Raw genomic sequence first — 13327 nt, forward strand, 5'->3', positions numbered from 1 at the left:
AAGAACGCAGGACATCCTGGAGCGTCTAGAACACAAGATCTCGTGGCCAGATGTGCATGGTGGCCTTCGCTAGCCGCGGACTGCAAAGAGTTTGTCAGGGAATGTGCGGTGTGCGCGAAAAGCAAGCCCTCCCGGCTGGCATCTGTGGGTACTTTGCAGCCTTTGCCCACCCCGAGTGAACCATGGACCCACTTGTCCATGGATTTCGTGGGAGAGCTTCCGAGATCTGAAGGCATGTCAGTTATTTGGGTGGTGGTTGACCGTTTTAGTAAGATGGCCCACTTCGTGCCTCTGAAAGGACTCCCCTCGGCCCAGGAACTGGCCGATTTATTTATCACCCATGTCTTCAGACTGCATGGCATTCCAGAAGACATAGTTTCCGATCGGGGAGTCCAGTTTGTTTCGAAATTTTGGAGGGCATTCTGTCACCAAATGGGCATGAAATTGTCATTTTCCTCAGGGTACCACCCACAGACAAATGGCCAGACGGAGAGGGTCAACCAGTCGTTAGAACAATTTCTGAGATGCTACGTTGCCGAGGCACAGAGTGATTGGGTTAAATATTTACCGTATGCAGAATTTGCCCACAATAACTTAAAGAGTTCATCCTCAGGTTTCTGTCCATTTCAGATTGTGACAGGGAAACTGCCTAAATTCTCCCCATTGTCAGTTGCGGCCACTCTGTTCCCAGCCTTGGAGGCCTGGCAAAGGTCGTTTAAGGACATGTGGTGGACCATCAAGAATAATCTTGTGAAAGCATTCCAGAGTCAGAAAGGTCAGGCTGACAAGACGCTCGTTGGAGTGGAAATTCCAACCAGGAGATTTGGTTTGGGTCTCAACCCGTCACCTGACCCTAAAACAACCCTCTGATAAACTTGGTCCCAGGTTCGTGGGTCCGTTCCCAGTTACCAGGAAGATCAACGATGTCACATATACCGTTGATCTTCCCACCAGCATGCGCGGAGTAAGGTCTTTCCACGTATCACTTCTCAAACCCGCAGTCCAGGTGGGTCCCACTCCTCCTCCTCCTGTCTTAGTCGATGCCCAACCTGAGTATGAGGTGGAAAAGATCATAGATTCACGTACTGTACAGAACTCGGTACAGTATCTCGTACATTGGAAGGGGTACGGGATTGAGGAGGGGCAATGGGTACCTGGGAACCGCATGCATGCGGACGAGTTAGTGGAATGAATTTCATGCTGTACATCCAGGAAAACCTGGAGGGAGCTGTCCGGAGTCCACTCCTCGGGGGGGGTACTGTGAGAAAACGCGGAAGAGCCGCCGCCATGAGCCAGCGGTCGGCGGCTCTTTTCGCGTCCAGTGGCCGCACACACGGGGAGGCAGCCGCCTCCTCCCAGCATGAGGCGGCTGTCCCCGTGGAAAGGCAGGCTGAGCGCCGGGTCACCGCCGCGTTGGACGCGGCGGTCGGCGCGCATGTCCCCGCTGCGGAGACTCCGCAGAGCGGGGCTGCTGGGGCTGGGACTCGTAGTCCCTCAAAGTTTAGAGTGACGCGCGCGCACTCAGGAAGTGGATATGCCTGTCAAGATGAGTCAGCTGACCAGGCTGGTCAGCTGACTCTGGCTCCACTCCCCATTGGTCCAGTGCTTGGGGTGGAGCTGGAGAAGTATATGTGTATATATACTGCTGGCTGTTCACTTGCTCCTTGTCTGGCGTTGCGTTCACATATGTGGGAGCACCCAGATCCGTAGTTAGATCCGTTAGTGTGCCGGGACCAGCTGGAGCTGTAATCCTACACTAAGCTAGATTCTGTTGATAGCTTAAAGTACTAGTTTAATTGTGATTATCTGTTATGACCTTTGCCTGCCTCGACTATCCTCCTGAACTCTGACCTTGTACCTCGCTATATCTGATACCCCGTTGCTGAACCCTGCCTGTACTTTGACTCCGCCTCTGCCTCCTGATTTTGTACCCCGATATTTCTGACACCCCGTTGCCGAACCCTGCCTGTACTTTGACTCCGCCTTTGCCTACTGATATAGTACTTATCTGTCCGTCTGTTTACGACCTGGCTTGTCCGACCTCGAGAACCGACCTCACGATTGGAGGCGGTTCCCCGTCCTGTTAGTGACACTCCCGCCTGAGTGTCACTTTTGGACTTCCCTTCCCTCTGTCAGTCTGACTCCTCCTGTCTTGGAGAGCTCAGACCTGCGGAAGGGATCTGTGCATTGCTCCTTGCTGCACTGAGGCTTGTCCTCTATATTACTGTTGCACCAATCACAACACTCTACTCAGGTGACCAGAGGTTAGCTAGTATATTGGATTATCGGTGATACTGCAGATCACATATAATCTGGTATACGTCTGTATTTCCCGTGATACTGCAGATCACCGGTAATCAGACCTCTCTGTGCTTCACCGAGCGTTACATATACAGCATTATGCCTGTAGGATACAGCAATATGCCTGCCAATAGAGATGACTCTGTGTGGCATTAAAGCATCATCATAGGCCCAAATCACATATAAACCGGGGGTGTCCACACTCAAGGGAAATTCAAACATGCCGTCTTATATCGCCAACCCAGGACAGATCAGCAATATCAAGCATGGAAACCGATCCTTCTTCCGACTTTTATGCTTACCCGTTTGGTTTTCAAGCTTACCTCTCCTCTCCCTGCGACAATGTGCGAAAGACCACTACGTGTGTGCCTACTCCTGTGTCTTGAGTTCCCTAGGTTCTAATAGTGTACCTGCTCGTGGTACCTCTCAAAACACTCCCCTACACATAGGCCAGGGTGGTCAGGACATTTGGGACAATAAAAAACGGTGTCAGTCCTTCTTCTAGCACTGCTGCAGACACGACAACGTTTTCTTCGGATGCGTTGACCTGGGGTACTCGGAATCTGATAGGCGTAATGCCTTCCATGCAATCGGCTAGTTGCATCTGGGGAGGGGGGACCCTGACACCTCCTGGATACAGGATGTCCAGAATGATCTGTTCCTGAAATTGAAGGAAAGATCCAGTTCTCCCAGCCTTACTGTAGAGAACAAAGCTGTTGTATACTGCCAATTGAATCAGATAAAAAGACACTTTCTTATACCAGCGTCTTGTTTTCCGGGTAACTAAATAGGGCGCTAACCTCTGGTCATTGAAGTCCACCCCTCCCATGTTGACATTATATTCGTGGACGACAAGGGGCTTTTCAGTGTCTGTGTGAATGGTGGACAGAAAGTAAACATCCCTCTTGTCCCTCCATTTCACCGCGAGCAGGTCTTCAGTACGCAAGGCGGCCCTCTGCCCCCGTTCAAGTCTGGTGGTAACGAGCCGTTGGGGGAAGCCCTGGCGACTAGGCCGCACAGTATCACAGCATCGGATTCCTTCTAACTTTAAGTGCTGAAAGAGGGCCACACTTGTGTAATAATTGTCCACAAAAAGATGGTACCCCTTCCGGAACAAGGGTGACACCAAGTCCCACACAACCTTTCCACTGCTCCCCAGGTAGTCAGGGCATCCGACCGGCTCCAATTTTGAGTCTTTTCCTTAATAGACCCTAAAACGACATGTATAGCCTGTGGCCCTTTCACAGAGCTTATACAGTTTCACCCCATACCGGGCGCGCTTGCTTGGGATGTACTGTTTGATGCCAAGGAGCCCGGTAAAGCGTAAGAGGGACTTGTCTACGCAGATGTTCTGTTCAGGGATATAAGCATCTGCAAATGTTGATGACAGGTGGTCTATGAGGGGCCGAATTTTGTGGAGCCGGTCATAAGTAGGGTCTCCCCTTTCATGACAGGTTTTGTCGTCGTTGAAGTGCAGGAAGCGCAGGATGGACTCAAATCGTGTCCTGGACATGGCAGCAGGGTACAAGGGAACATGATTTACTGGGTTCGTAGACCAATACGACCGCAGTACATTCTGTTTCATTAGTCCCAAGTGAAGGATAAGGGCCAAAAAGATTTTAATGTCGGAAACTTGGACTGGTTTCCACCGGAAAGGCTGGGCATACATGCTCTCCGGGTGCTCGGTGATGAATTGTGTGGCTTTACGGTTGGTCTCAACCACAATTAAGTCCAAGAGAACCTGGGTGATGAACAGCTGCAAAAAGTCTAGGGCCGTTCCTAGATGAGCTGTCGCCACCTGGACTCCAGACTGGGCGGTGAAAGGGGGCACTACAGGTGCGGCGGAATCAGGGGATTGCCAATCTGGTTGTGCCAGCACCTCTGGGAGTCTATGGGTACTACGGGCCCGTCTTCTTCTTGGTGGCTGCAACGGGGGTACTACTGCACTTGCCACCGTACCAGTTTCAACTTCCATGCTGACGCTCACCACTTCGCCAGGGTCTACAGAAGTACTGGTACCAAGTCCAGGAGATGCTGCGCTGCTGGTGCCTGCCTCACCAAGAAAACTATCAACAGCGCTAGCACCACCCTGCTGCCCTTGAGGCGGATCCTGCGCCACCTGCAGTCTAACGACTTGGGGTCTGGTACGCCTGGCTCTAGCCGGGACCAAAGCCTTGTCATCACTTTCGGTCAGGGAACCACTGCTTTCTACAGGTTCAAATTCGGACCCGGAAGATTCGACGGATGATTCTTCCCAAAATAACTCATCCGACTGGTCCATGTACCTGTATACCTCGTCATCGGAAAGCCCCCTTCTTACCATTGTGGATTGCTAAATTTATGGGGTTTGGGTGTGGCAGGAAGTAGGGTCTCAGAGGCAATCAAACAATCACGGGGCAATCGAAGCCGATCACGGGACAATCAAATACAATTACAGCACAATCGAATACAATCACAGCACAAGCAAATCTGATGCACTCGGAAGGTGATGGGGGGAGGGTGGGGTTGGGTGTGGCGGGAAGTGGGGTCTCAGAGGCAATCAAACAATCACGGGACAATCCAAGCAGATCACGGGACAATCAAATACAATCGCAGCACAATCGAATACAATCGCAGCACAATCAAATACAAGCGCAGCACAATCGATACAATCAAAGCACAGTCAAATACAATGCACTTGGACGGTAATTAGGGGGGGGGGCCTGAGGGCGGTTTGAGGGGGTGGGGGGTTGATCAGGAGCCCGCACGGGGCAGACTGAGTCCTGATCTGATGAGAGGCAGACACAGGGGGTTACTGATCGCAGATCAGTTAGTGATTGCTGGGGAGGACAGATGTAAACAAAGAGCAGGGGATGTAATCAGGAGGGGGGTATGAGGGCAATCGAGGGCCTGGGCAGGTGATCGGTTACCCCCGCGGGGCAGTTAGGGTCTGCTCTGATGGGTGGAGGTGCTGAGGGGTGATGGACAGGTGATAGACAGGTGATCAGAGGGGGATCAGGGGATAAGGTAGCTGTATACAGATGTATACAGTATACAGGGGGGTAGTCTGGGATGGGGTCTGGGGGTGATCTAAAGGTAGGGGGGGGATCAGGGGTGACTAGGAGGCAGTTAGGGACCTAAACTAAGGGGCAGCGTCGCTAGTTAGTGGCAGGTGGGGGGGGGGGGGGGGGTTGCAAGGGTGCTGGGCAGGGGTCTGCTGGGGTGATCAGGGGGGGTATGAGGCCTGGGGTGGGAGATCAGAGGGGCTGTGGGTAAAAAAAAGCAGTGTGGCTTGTAACTTACAAAGTGCTTCCTCCTCGCTGGTGGTCTCTGCAACAATGAGACCACGAGGCGAGGAGGAAGCACGTATAAGGCACTTTGTTTACCGAACAAAGTGCCTTATACATTCTGATTGGCCCCATGCACGGATTCCTCCGCTCGCTGGCGCTGCTAAGTGGCCGGCGAGCGGAGACAAAATGCCGGGCTTCCGACTCCCGGCGGAGGATCGCGTCACTGATGACGCGATCGCTCCGCCCATGCCCCTACAAGGACCGCCGCCTTTGGGCATGAGCTGGTCCTTGTGGGGTCCACTTCCCGGCCGCCTCTGTGCGTTAGGCGGTCGGGAAGTGGTTAAACAATCTATTCAATTATATCCAATGTTGCTTGTAGTTACTAACCATTGTCTGTGGTTAAGAAAGATTACATCCTTGGCCTGTGAATCAAGTGATCTCGCAGCACGGCGCCGGCCCGGCCATAGCAGTAATGATATAATCTGCACCCAGCGCACAGGTAATTTGGGGGATCCAGCGATCGCCAGACCCCAAATTACTTCTCCCTCCAAGTTGCTATGTTTCAAGGGGGATGGTATTTAACGCCACCCGGTATTCCAGCGGCAGCAGGGTGAGCCATCATTCAGCTTACCCTGCGTCCAGCTGACCGGGCGGCCGAACAATACGTACGCCTTTCCAGGGCCATATCCCACAATAGTGAGAGTTTAAAGGCTTGTAAATTAGTGGGTGTGTGACTTCACTCGCATGCATACACTGACAATGAGAACATTTGATACAGCCAGGCTGTCCTTGTTAGGCCAATTGTTAGTCCCATCAGGGACTACGTTCATTGGCCCTGAATACTGAATAAAATTGACCCCCCCCCCCCCCCCCCCCCGCACTTTTTAAGTGTGAATATCAATTTTAAACTTTCTTATGATTGTGCATTCTTTATCCTCCTCCCCTTTTTCTGCCTGGCCAGCCGGAACCCCACAGGATATTTTGATAGGGATGAGGCCCAGACTGCCACTCATACTTCCACTCCTCAGAGGCATGTGCAGGGGGCGCTGCCCAAATCATAAAGCATTTTAGGAGTATCGTGTAAATGAAGCTACAGAGTTAAGAGTAAAAGTGCAGTATTTGAATGTTTGTTTTTACTAATGGCGAATACTATGGTTTCAGGGTTTGAATGTTGGGAGTCAGGGGGTGGGGGGGGGGGGGGGGGGGTAGGTATTCACATTGCTGTAAATGTAAGCAGTCTGTAGTCTTAAGTCATAGGTTCTCAATGTTCTGTAGTTCACAGAGCACTCTAACCCAATTACATTTGGAGTGTTTCCATCCACTTCGTAGCCTGTAAAATAATTGCATTGGTAATACTGAATTGCATTTATGGAAAGAACTAATACATTTACATTAAAATTGTGTCACAGCTCATAGTTGGGGACCACATGTCCAGTGGTTCTTAGACCACAGTTTAATAATGTATCGTTTAATTTTAGTGCGCATTAATATTATTTCTTTTCATAGCTTATAATTTTCTTTTGTAGGATTAACATCATGTATTTCTCCAAATAAGTGTGGTAATTGGCTGTATGTAATTGTCAGTGCTGGAGATAATCGGTTATCTTCTGCAAGGAGAAACAGCTTGATTATCCTGTGCTTTCCTCTAATTGGCTGGTCACGGTTAGTTTATAGAGGAAGCAACCACGATTGAGACCAGCCGATCAGAAGACAAAATCAGTTATCTGATGAATCAATCGCAGACTTTTTTCATAAATTCTCAGTAAAGAGATTTGATCATCTCTAGCTAAAGCTTTTGAATTTTTTTTTAAACTTGGCATATACTCCCCCATTTAAGTCAGACATTCTTCATCGAAGCCCTCCTTTGTTGGGTCCATTTTGCATCATCATTTGATAATCGTAAGCTGTATTTTGTGCTTAAAGGGTGCAGTAAAATGAAAAAATAACAGATGTTACACATACTAATTTGTATTATGTACTAACATAACATGCATTCCTCATCCGTGCCCCAGGTGGACCTAGATTCCATCCATTTACCCTATTAATTAGCCTCCTGTGTTCATTAGGCTTAGCTAGTGGGCCAATCATAGTACTTCCGGATGTGTTCTTGATATTTAGCTTTCTCAGTAGTCACCATCTTAATGCCGTCCATCATTCATGACCATATTCCTGCATGATAGATAACTATGCCCCTGCCTGAAAGCTTGTCGCCAGAGAAGGATACTTCTACATGAATCTAAATTCAGGAAGATCCACCATATGCACCACTCCCACACTGAACCTCTCCTACCCATTCATCCATCTCCACTCTTCTGACAGACTAAACCTTTCTCTTTCTTCCTCTTACCTTACCTCGGGCATTCCCTTCACACTCTACTTTGACCTCCCGACATTTTTATCTCCAGGGCCTTTATCTCTTCAGCCATTTTCAATATTTTTCTTTGCCCTGTCTCATCCCCCAAACCTGTTTCAGTTAGTAAGAGTGAGGATTGTTTTATCCACACTTTAGAGAGGGTGTAGTTGTGGTTTTCCAATTTCCCACTATTAGTTTCTTTTTTTAGTTTCAAATTTTTGTATCCTTAGGCATAGTCAAAGCATATGAATCAAGTTCCCTGGGTCTGCCCCGCATCTCCAGCAGTTTCCCGTTTCTTGTATATTCATCTAATTTTTGTGGGTTTGGGTATACCATCTGGTACAGATCTGGTAGGTATACCATCTGGTACAAATTTTAAATTCCTTTCCATTGTGGCTAGATGTGTCCTGCACATTAAAAGGTTCTCCTAGATGTTGTTCTAGCCAGGACTTAAAAAGGAGGGCAGTGTTTCTCAACCTTTTCTCACCAGTACCCCCATACCCCCGCACAGTAAACATTATCACAAGTCACACCTTGACAAATACTATATTTAATCGTTAGTACAGGATAATTGGTTTCTAAACCAATTTTCAAGCATTTTTATACTATTGCATTTAATTGGCTAAAATACTAACTTGGTGTTTATAAATAAGATTTATCATTTTCTATAACTCTAACTATGTTATTCTATAAATTAAGTATATCAAGCCCCGCGTACCCCCCTGGAACCCATCAGAAGTACCCCTATGGGTCTGTCGAGACACCTAGATTCTAGGGGCAGGGAAGCCCACACTTACTCGGGGTCGCGAGCTACTTTTAAAGTTACCAAGCCTAGTAGATCTACCAACATTTCCATGCATGCACGAGTGCACCCCCCCCCCCCCCATCTTGGTATAGTTGGCAGCACATGGTCACAGAATCCCTCCTTCCACCCCACCCCCCTCAAAGCACATGGCTTCACGATCCCCCCCCCCCCCCCCCCCCCCACACAATATCATCCCTCAACACATAGCTTCATAATCATTTCTTTCCCCCCTCCCCCAACATAGGCAGCACGCTCATTAGCAGCCATAGATGTAATCACAAAATAACCCTCCCTTAAACACCACCACATAAAATTGGCTCAGTCAAGGAATCCATCCCCCCACCAAATTAAGCCCCCACCAACCACCACCAGAACCAAAATCTATGCCCTCCTGCCTCCATTCAGTCCCCTTTCAGTGAAGCATCAAACCTCTAGTCTCCTTTCCTCACAAGATGGGGAACAACTCTGTTTTGAAGATGCAGGGATCAGGGAGGGCATGGCCCACATGGCTTTGCATCACCATTCACAGAGCCTAGATGGGGAGGAGATGCTAACAATTTGTCTCCTCCCCTTCAAGCCAGCCTCTCCCCTTTAGCCGTGCCTCTCTCATTGTATCCTGAAAGCCGAGGCTGCTAAGTAGCACATTCTGACAGCCATGGCTAAAGCAAAATAACGCGGCAGCTAATTTTGACAGGATGCGGCCACGATCTACTCAGAAGGCAGTTGCGATCTACTGGTAGATCGCGATTGACCTATTGGGCACCCCAGTTCTAGGGTAAGTAACCTCTAGACAGCGATCTGTGAGTGTGTACGGGGGACAGGTGCTGCTTCCTGTGTGATGTAGTACATCTATGAAAAGACGAAAGGGAAGAGCGCACATTGTGACATGTGTATAAAGGATGGGCTAATGCCTTATTTGGAAAGATCTCGCCTATTAGGCGGGGCTGGGGTACCCGTGTGGGCTGCCAGCAATCACCCTTGTGCCAGAGACCATGCTTGCGGCAGTGTCCTGGATGGATGAACAAAGGAGAGGATAACTTCAGTATCTGGTCTGACGGCAAAAGCTGGGCTTGCGGCAATGCCCTGGATGAAGAGCCAGAAGGTAGGGAAGCAGCTGGAGAGCTACCCATGAGCACACAGTGATTTGTAGGAAGCTGCGCTCAGCCGGTACGAGCAATTCTGCCGGCAATGAGTGCAGTTAGTGATATGAAACTGTAAGCGGTGTTAAACTGCACCGAGAGGCTAGGGAGGTTTATTTAGCCACGTGTTGCGCAAAGGCTATCTCCTGTTTTTATCTAGCTTGAAAAAGCGGGGAGACCCTGCATAACCCATGGCTAAATAAACAAGCTTACATTAACCTCTCTAGCCTCTCAGTGCGGTTTAACACCGCTTTAGTTTAGTTTCACTAACTGCATTAATTGCCGGCATAATCGCTTGCACCAGCCGAGCACAGCCTCCCGTACATGACTGTGTGCTCACTATCGCCGCAGCCCTCCAGCTGCTTCCCTACCTTCTCTTTATCCAGGATACTGCCGCAAGCCCAGCTTCTGACGTCAGACCTGGTACTGCAGTTATCCTCTTCTTTGCTCATCCATCCAGTACAATACTGCAAGCCTATTCCCCGTAACAAGCGGACACAAGGGTGATTGCTGGCAGCCCCTACTGGTACCCCAGCCTCACGTAATAGGTGAGATCTTTCCAAACAGGGCATTAGCACATACACATGTCACAGTGTGCGCTCTTCTTCTCTTTTGTCTTTTCATATAGCCAGGACAGCTGGTTTCCAGGCACAGTCCTGTCTTTAAATGTTTCCTCCAGTTTTGTCAGGTCATGTCTCAATGGTCCTGTTTTTTTCCCAGTCCTGCAATAAAGCTTCGAATTTGCAATAATCCAAAATTGAGTGTTTCCTTCTTTCCTCTCGGCTCTTTCAATTGTGATATATCTATTTTATAGCTAAAACCGTATAGCTTTTTGAAGATTTTTATTTTATATTTTTATATCGTTTCAGTCAAGAACCAGGCTCGCTGGGTCCAGCAACTGATCAACGATCTCGAGTTCTTGTATTTAAAGACGCGGGATGACCAGTTTAGCCTCATTTTGGTGGATTATGACAGCGACGATATGGATGTAGAGCGGGCCCTACGCCAAGCTAAATTGCCAAGGTATTTATTCCAGCATTAGACCGTGAGCGATGCCGTTTCTTCACAATCTGTTTTCTGTAGTCCTGTTAATTTGACAAGCTTAGTGTTAGAAGTATGTCTGGATGCTCTATTTGGCAGATTCCCACATTCCTGTCTTCAAAGATATAAATATGTCTCTGATAATGGATATACACACTTATCCTTATCTTAATAGACTCGAATAACGAGATATTAACTGGCATGTGTTACTGCTTGGACTGTAATGCGATAACAACTTAGCCGTAATGGTATAATTAACATATTCATTTTCTACAGTTTTGTTTGTTGGGCGTATTCACTGATTCACATTTACTGGACTTGACAGAACATAACAAAGATCCTTTTACTCGCATCAACAGGGCTTATCCATGTTCAGTCCTTTTAAGAAAACTTAAAGAGAAACTCCGACCAAGAATTGAACTTTATCCCAATCAGTAGCGGATACCCCCTTTTACATGAGAAATCTATTCCTTTTCACAAACACCATCAGGGGGCGCAGTGTGACTGATATTGTGGTGAAACCCCTCCCACAAGAAACTCTGAGGACTGTGGTACTCCTGGCAGTTTCCTGTCTGTGAACCTTGTTGCATTGTGGAAATAGCTGTTTACAGCTGTTTCCAATTGCCAAAAAAGCATGCAGCAGCTACATTACCTGCCAACAATAAAAATGTCACCATGTGATAAATGTCAGAATGTAAATCAGGGATTTAAAATATTTTACAATGGGCAGGTACTGACTAATTCATTTATACATAATTATTGTAAAAATGAAGCACTTTTTTTATTACATTATTTTCACTGGAGTTCCTCTTTAACTTGTCTAATAATGTTATTGGGTTCAGTGTTCTCCCCAGAATTTTTTTTACAGCCGGGTGGCATGAAAAAGTAGCCGGGTGGGGCAATATGAGAAATGTAGGGCCGGTGCTGTTGTGCACAACTCTGCTTACAGCAGAGGAGGAGGTGAGCTGGTGACAGCCGGGTGCTCACCAAAACTAGCCGGGTGGCGCACCCAGCTAAAAGAGCCTGGGAAGAACACTTGGGTTTTTGAAAAAAAAAAAAGAGCCTCTAAAGACTGGTACACAATTATGATTGGCCAATCACCAAATTTACCACCTACAGTGGGTTGCAAAAGTATTCGGCCCCCTTGAAGTTTTCCACATTTTGTCACATTACTGCCACAAACATAAATCAATTGTATTGGAATTCCACATGAAAGACCAACACAAAGTGGTGTACACATGAGAAGTGGAAAGAAAATCATACATGATTCCAAACATTTTTTACAAATAAATAACTGCAAAGTGGTGTGTGCATAATTATTCGGCCCCCTTTGATCTGAGTGCAGTCAGTTGCCTATAGACATTGCCTGATGAGTGCTAATGACGAAATAGAGTGCACCTGTGTGTAATCTGTCAGTACAAATACAGCTGCTCTGTGAGGGCCTCAGAGGTTGTCTAAGAGAATATTGGGAGCAACAACACCATGAAGTCCAAAGAACACACAAGACAGGTCAGGGATCAAGTTATTGAGAAATTTAAAGCAGGCTTAGGCTACAAAAACATTTCCAAAGCCTTGAACATCCCACGGAGCACTGTTCAAGTGATCATTCAGAAATGGAAGGAGTATGGCACAACTGTATACCTACCAAGATAAGGCCGTCCACCTAAACTCACAGGCCGAACAAGGAGAGCGCTGATCATAAATGCAGTCAAGAGGCCCATGGTGACTCTGGACGAGCTGCGGAGATCTACAGCTCAGGTAGGAGGCTCTGTCCATAGGACAACTATTAGTCATGCCCTGTACAAAGTTGGCCTTTATGTAAGAGTGACAAGAAGAAAGGCATTGTTAACAGAAAACATAAGAAGTCCCGTTTGCAGTTTGCCACAAGCCATGTGGGGGACACAGCATCCATGTGGAAGAAGGTACTCTGGTCTGATGAGACCAAAATTGAACTTTACGGCCAAAATGCAAAACGCTAAGTGTGGCGGAAAACGAACACTGCACATCACTCTGAACACACCATCCCCACTGTCAAATATGGTGGGGGCAGCATCTGGCTGGGGGGGGGGGGGGTGGGGTGCATCTCTTCAGCAGGGAGAGGGAAGCTGGTCAGAGTTGATGGGAAGATGGATGGAGCCAAATAGAGGGCAAACTTGGAAGAAAACCTCCTGGAGACTGCAAAAGACTTGAGACTGGGGTGGAGGTTCACCTTCCAGCAGGACAATGACCCTAAACATAAAGCCAGGGCAACAATGGAATGGTTTAAAACAAAACATATCTATGTGTTAGAATGGCCCTGTCAAAGTCCAGATCTAAATCCAATCGAGAATCTGTGGCAAGATCTGAAAACTGCTGTTCACAAACGCTGTCCATCTAATCTAACTGAGCTGGAGCTGTTTTGCAAAGAAGAATGGGCAAG

At 47.9% G+C, this 13327-nt stretch overlaps 1 protein-coding gene across 1 annotated transcript in view; it reads left to right on the plus strand.

Moving 5' to 3' along the window:
* The window catches only part of B4GALNT4 (beta-1,4-N-acetyl-galactosaminyltransferase 4), a 144543-nt gene that overhangs the window by 108319 nt on the left and 22897 nt on the right, over window positions 1–13327 (plus strand). The window contains exon 17 of the mRNA XM_068261027.1: window positions 10737–10890. Within this exon, the coding sequence (XP_068117128.1) occupies window positions 10737–10890 (154 nt within the window). The remainder of the gene's footprint in view (window positions 1–10736; window positions 10891–13327) is intronic.

Source organism: Hyperolius riggenbachi, chromosome 11 (genome assembly GCF_040937935.1).
Source record: "Hyperolius riggenbachi isolate aHypRig1 chromosome 11, aHypRig1.pri, whole genome shotgun sequence".
Classification (NCBI taxonomy): domain Eukaryota; kingdom Metazoa; phylum Chordata; class Amphibia; order Anura; family Hyperoliidae; genus Hyperolius; species Hyperolius riggenbachi.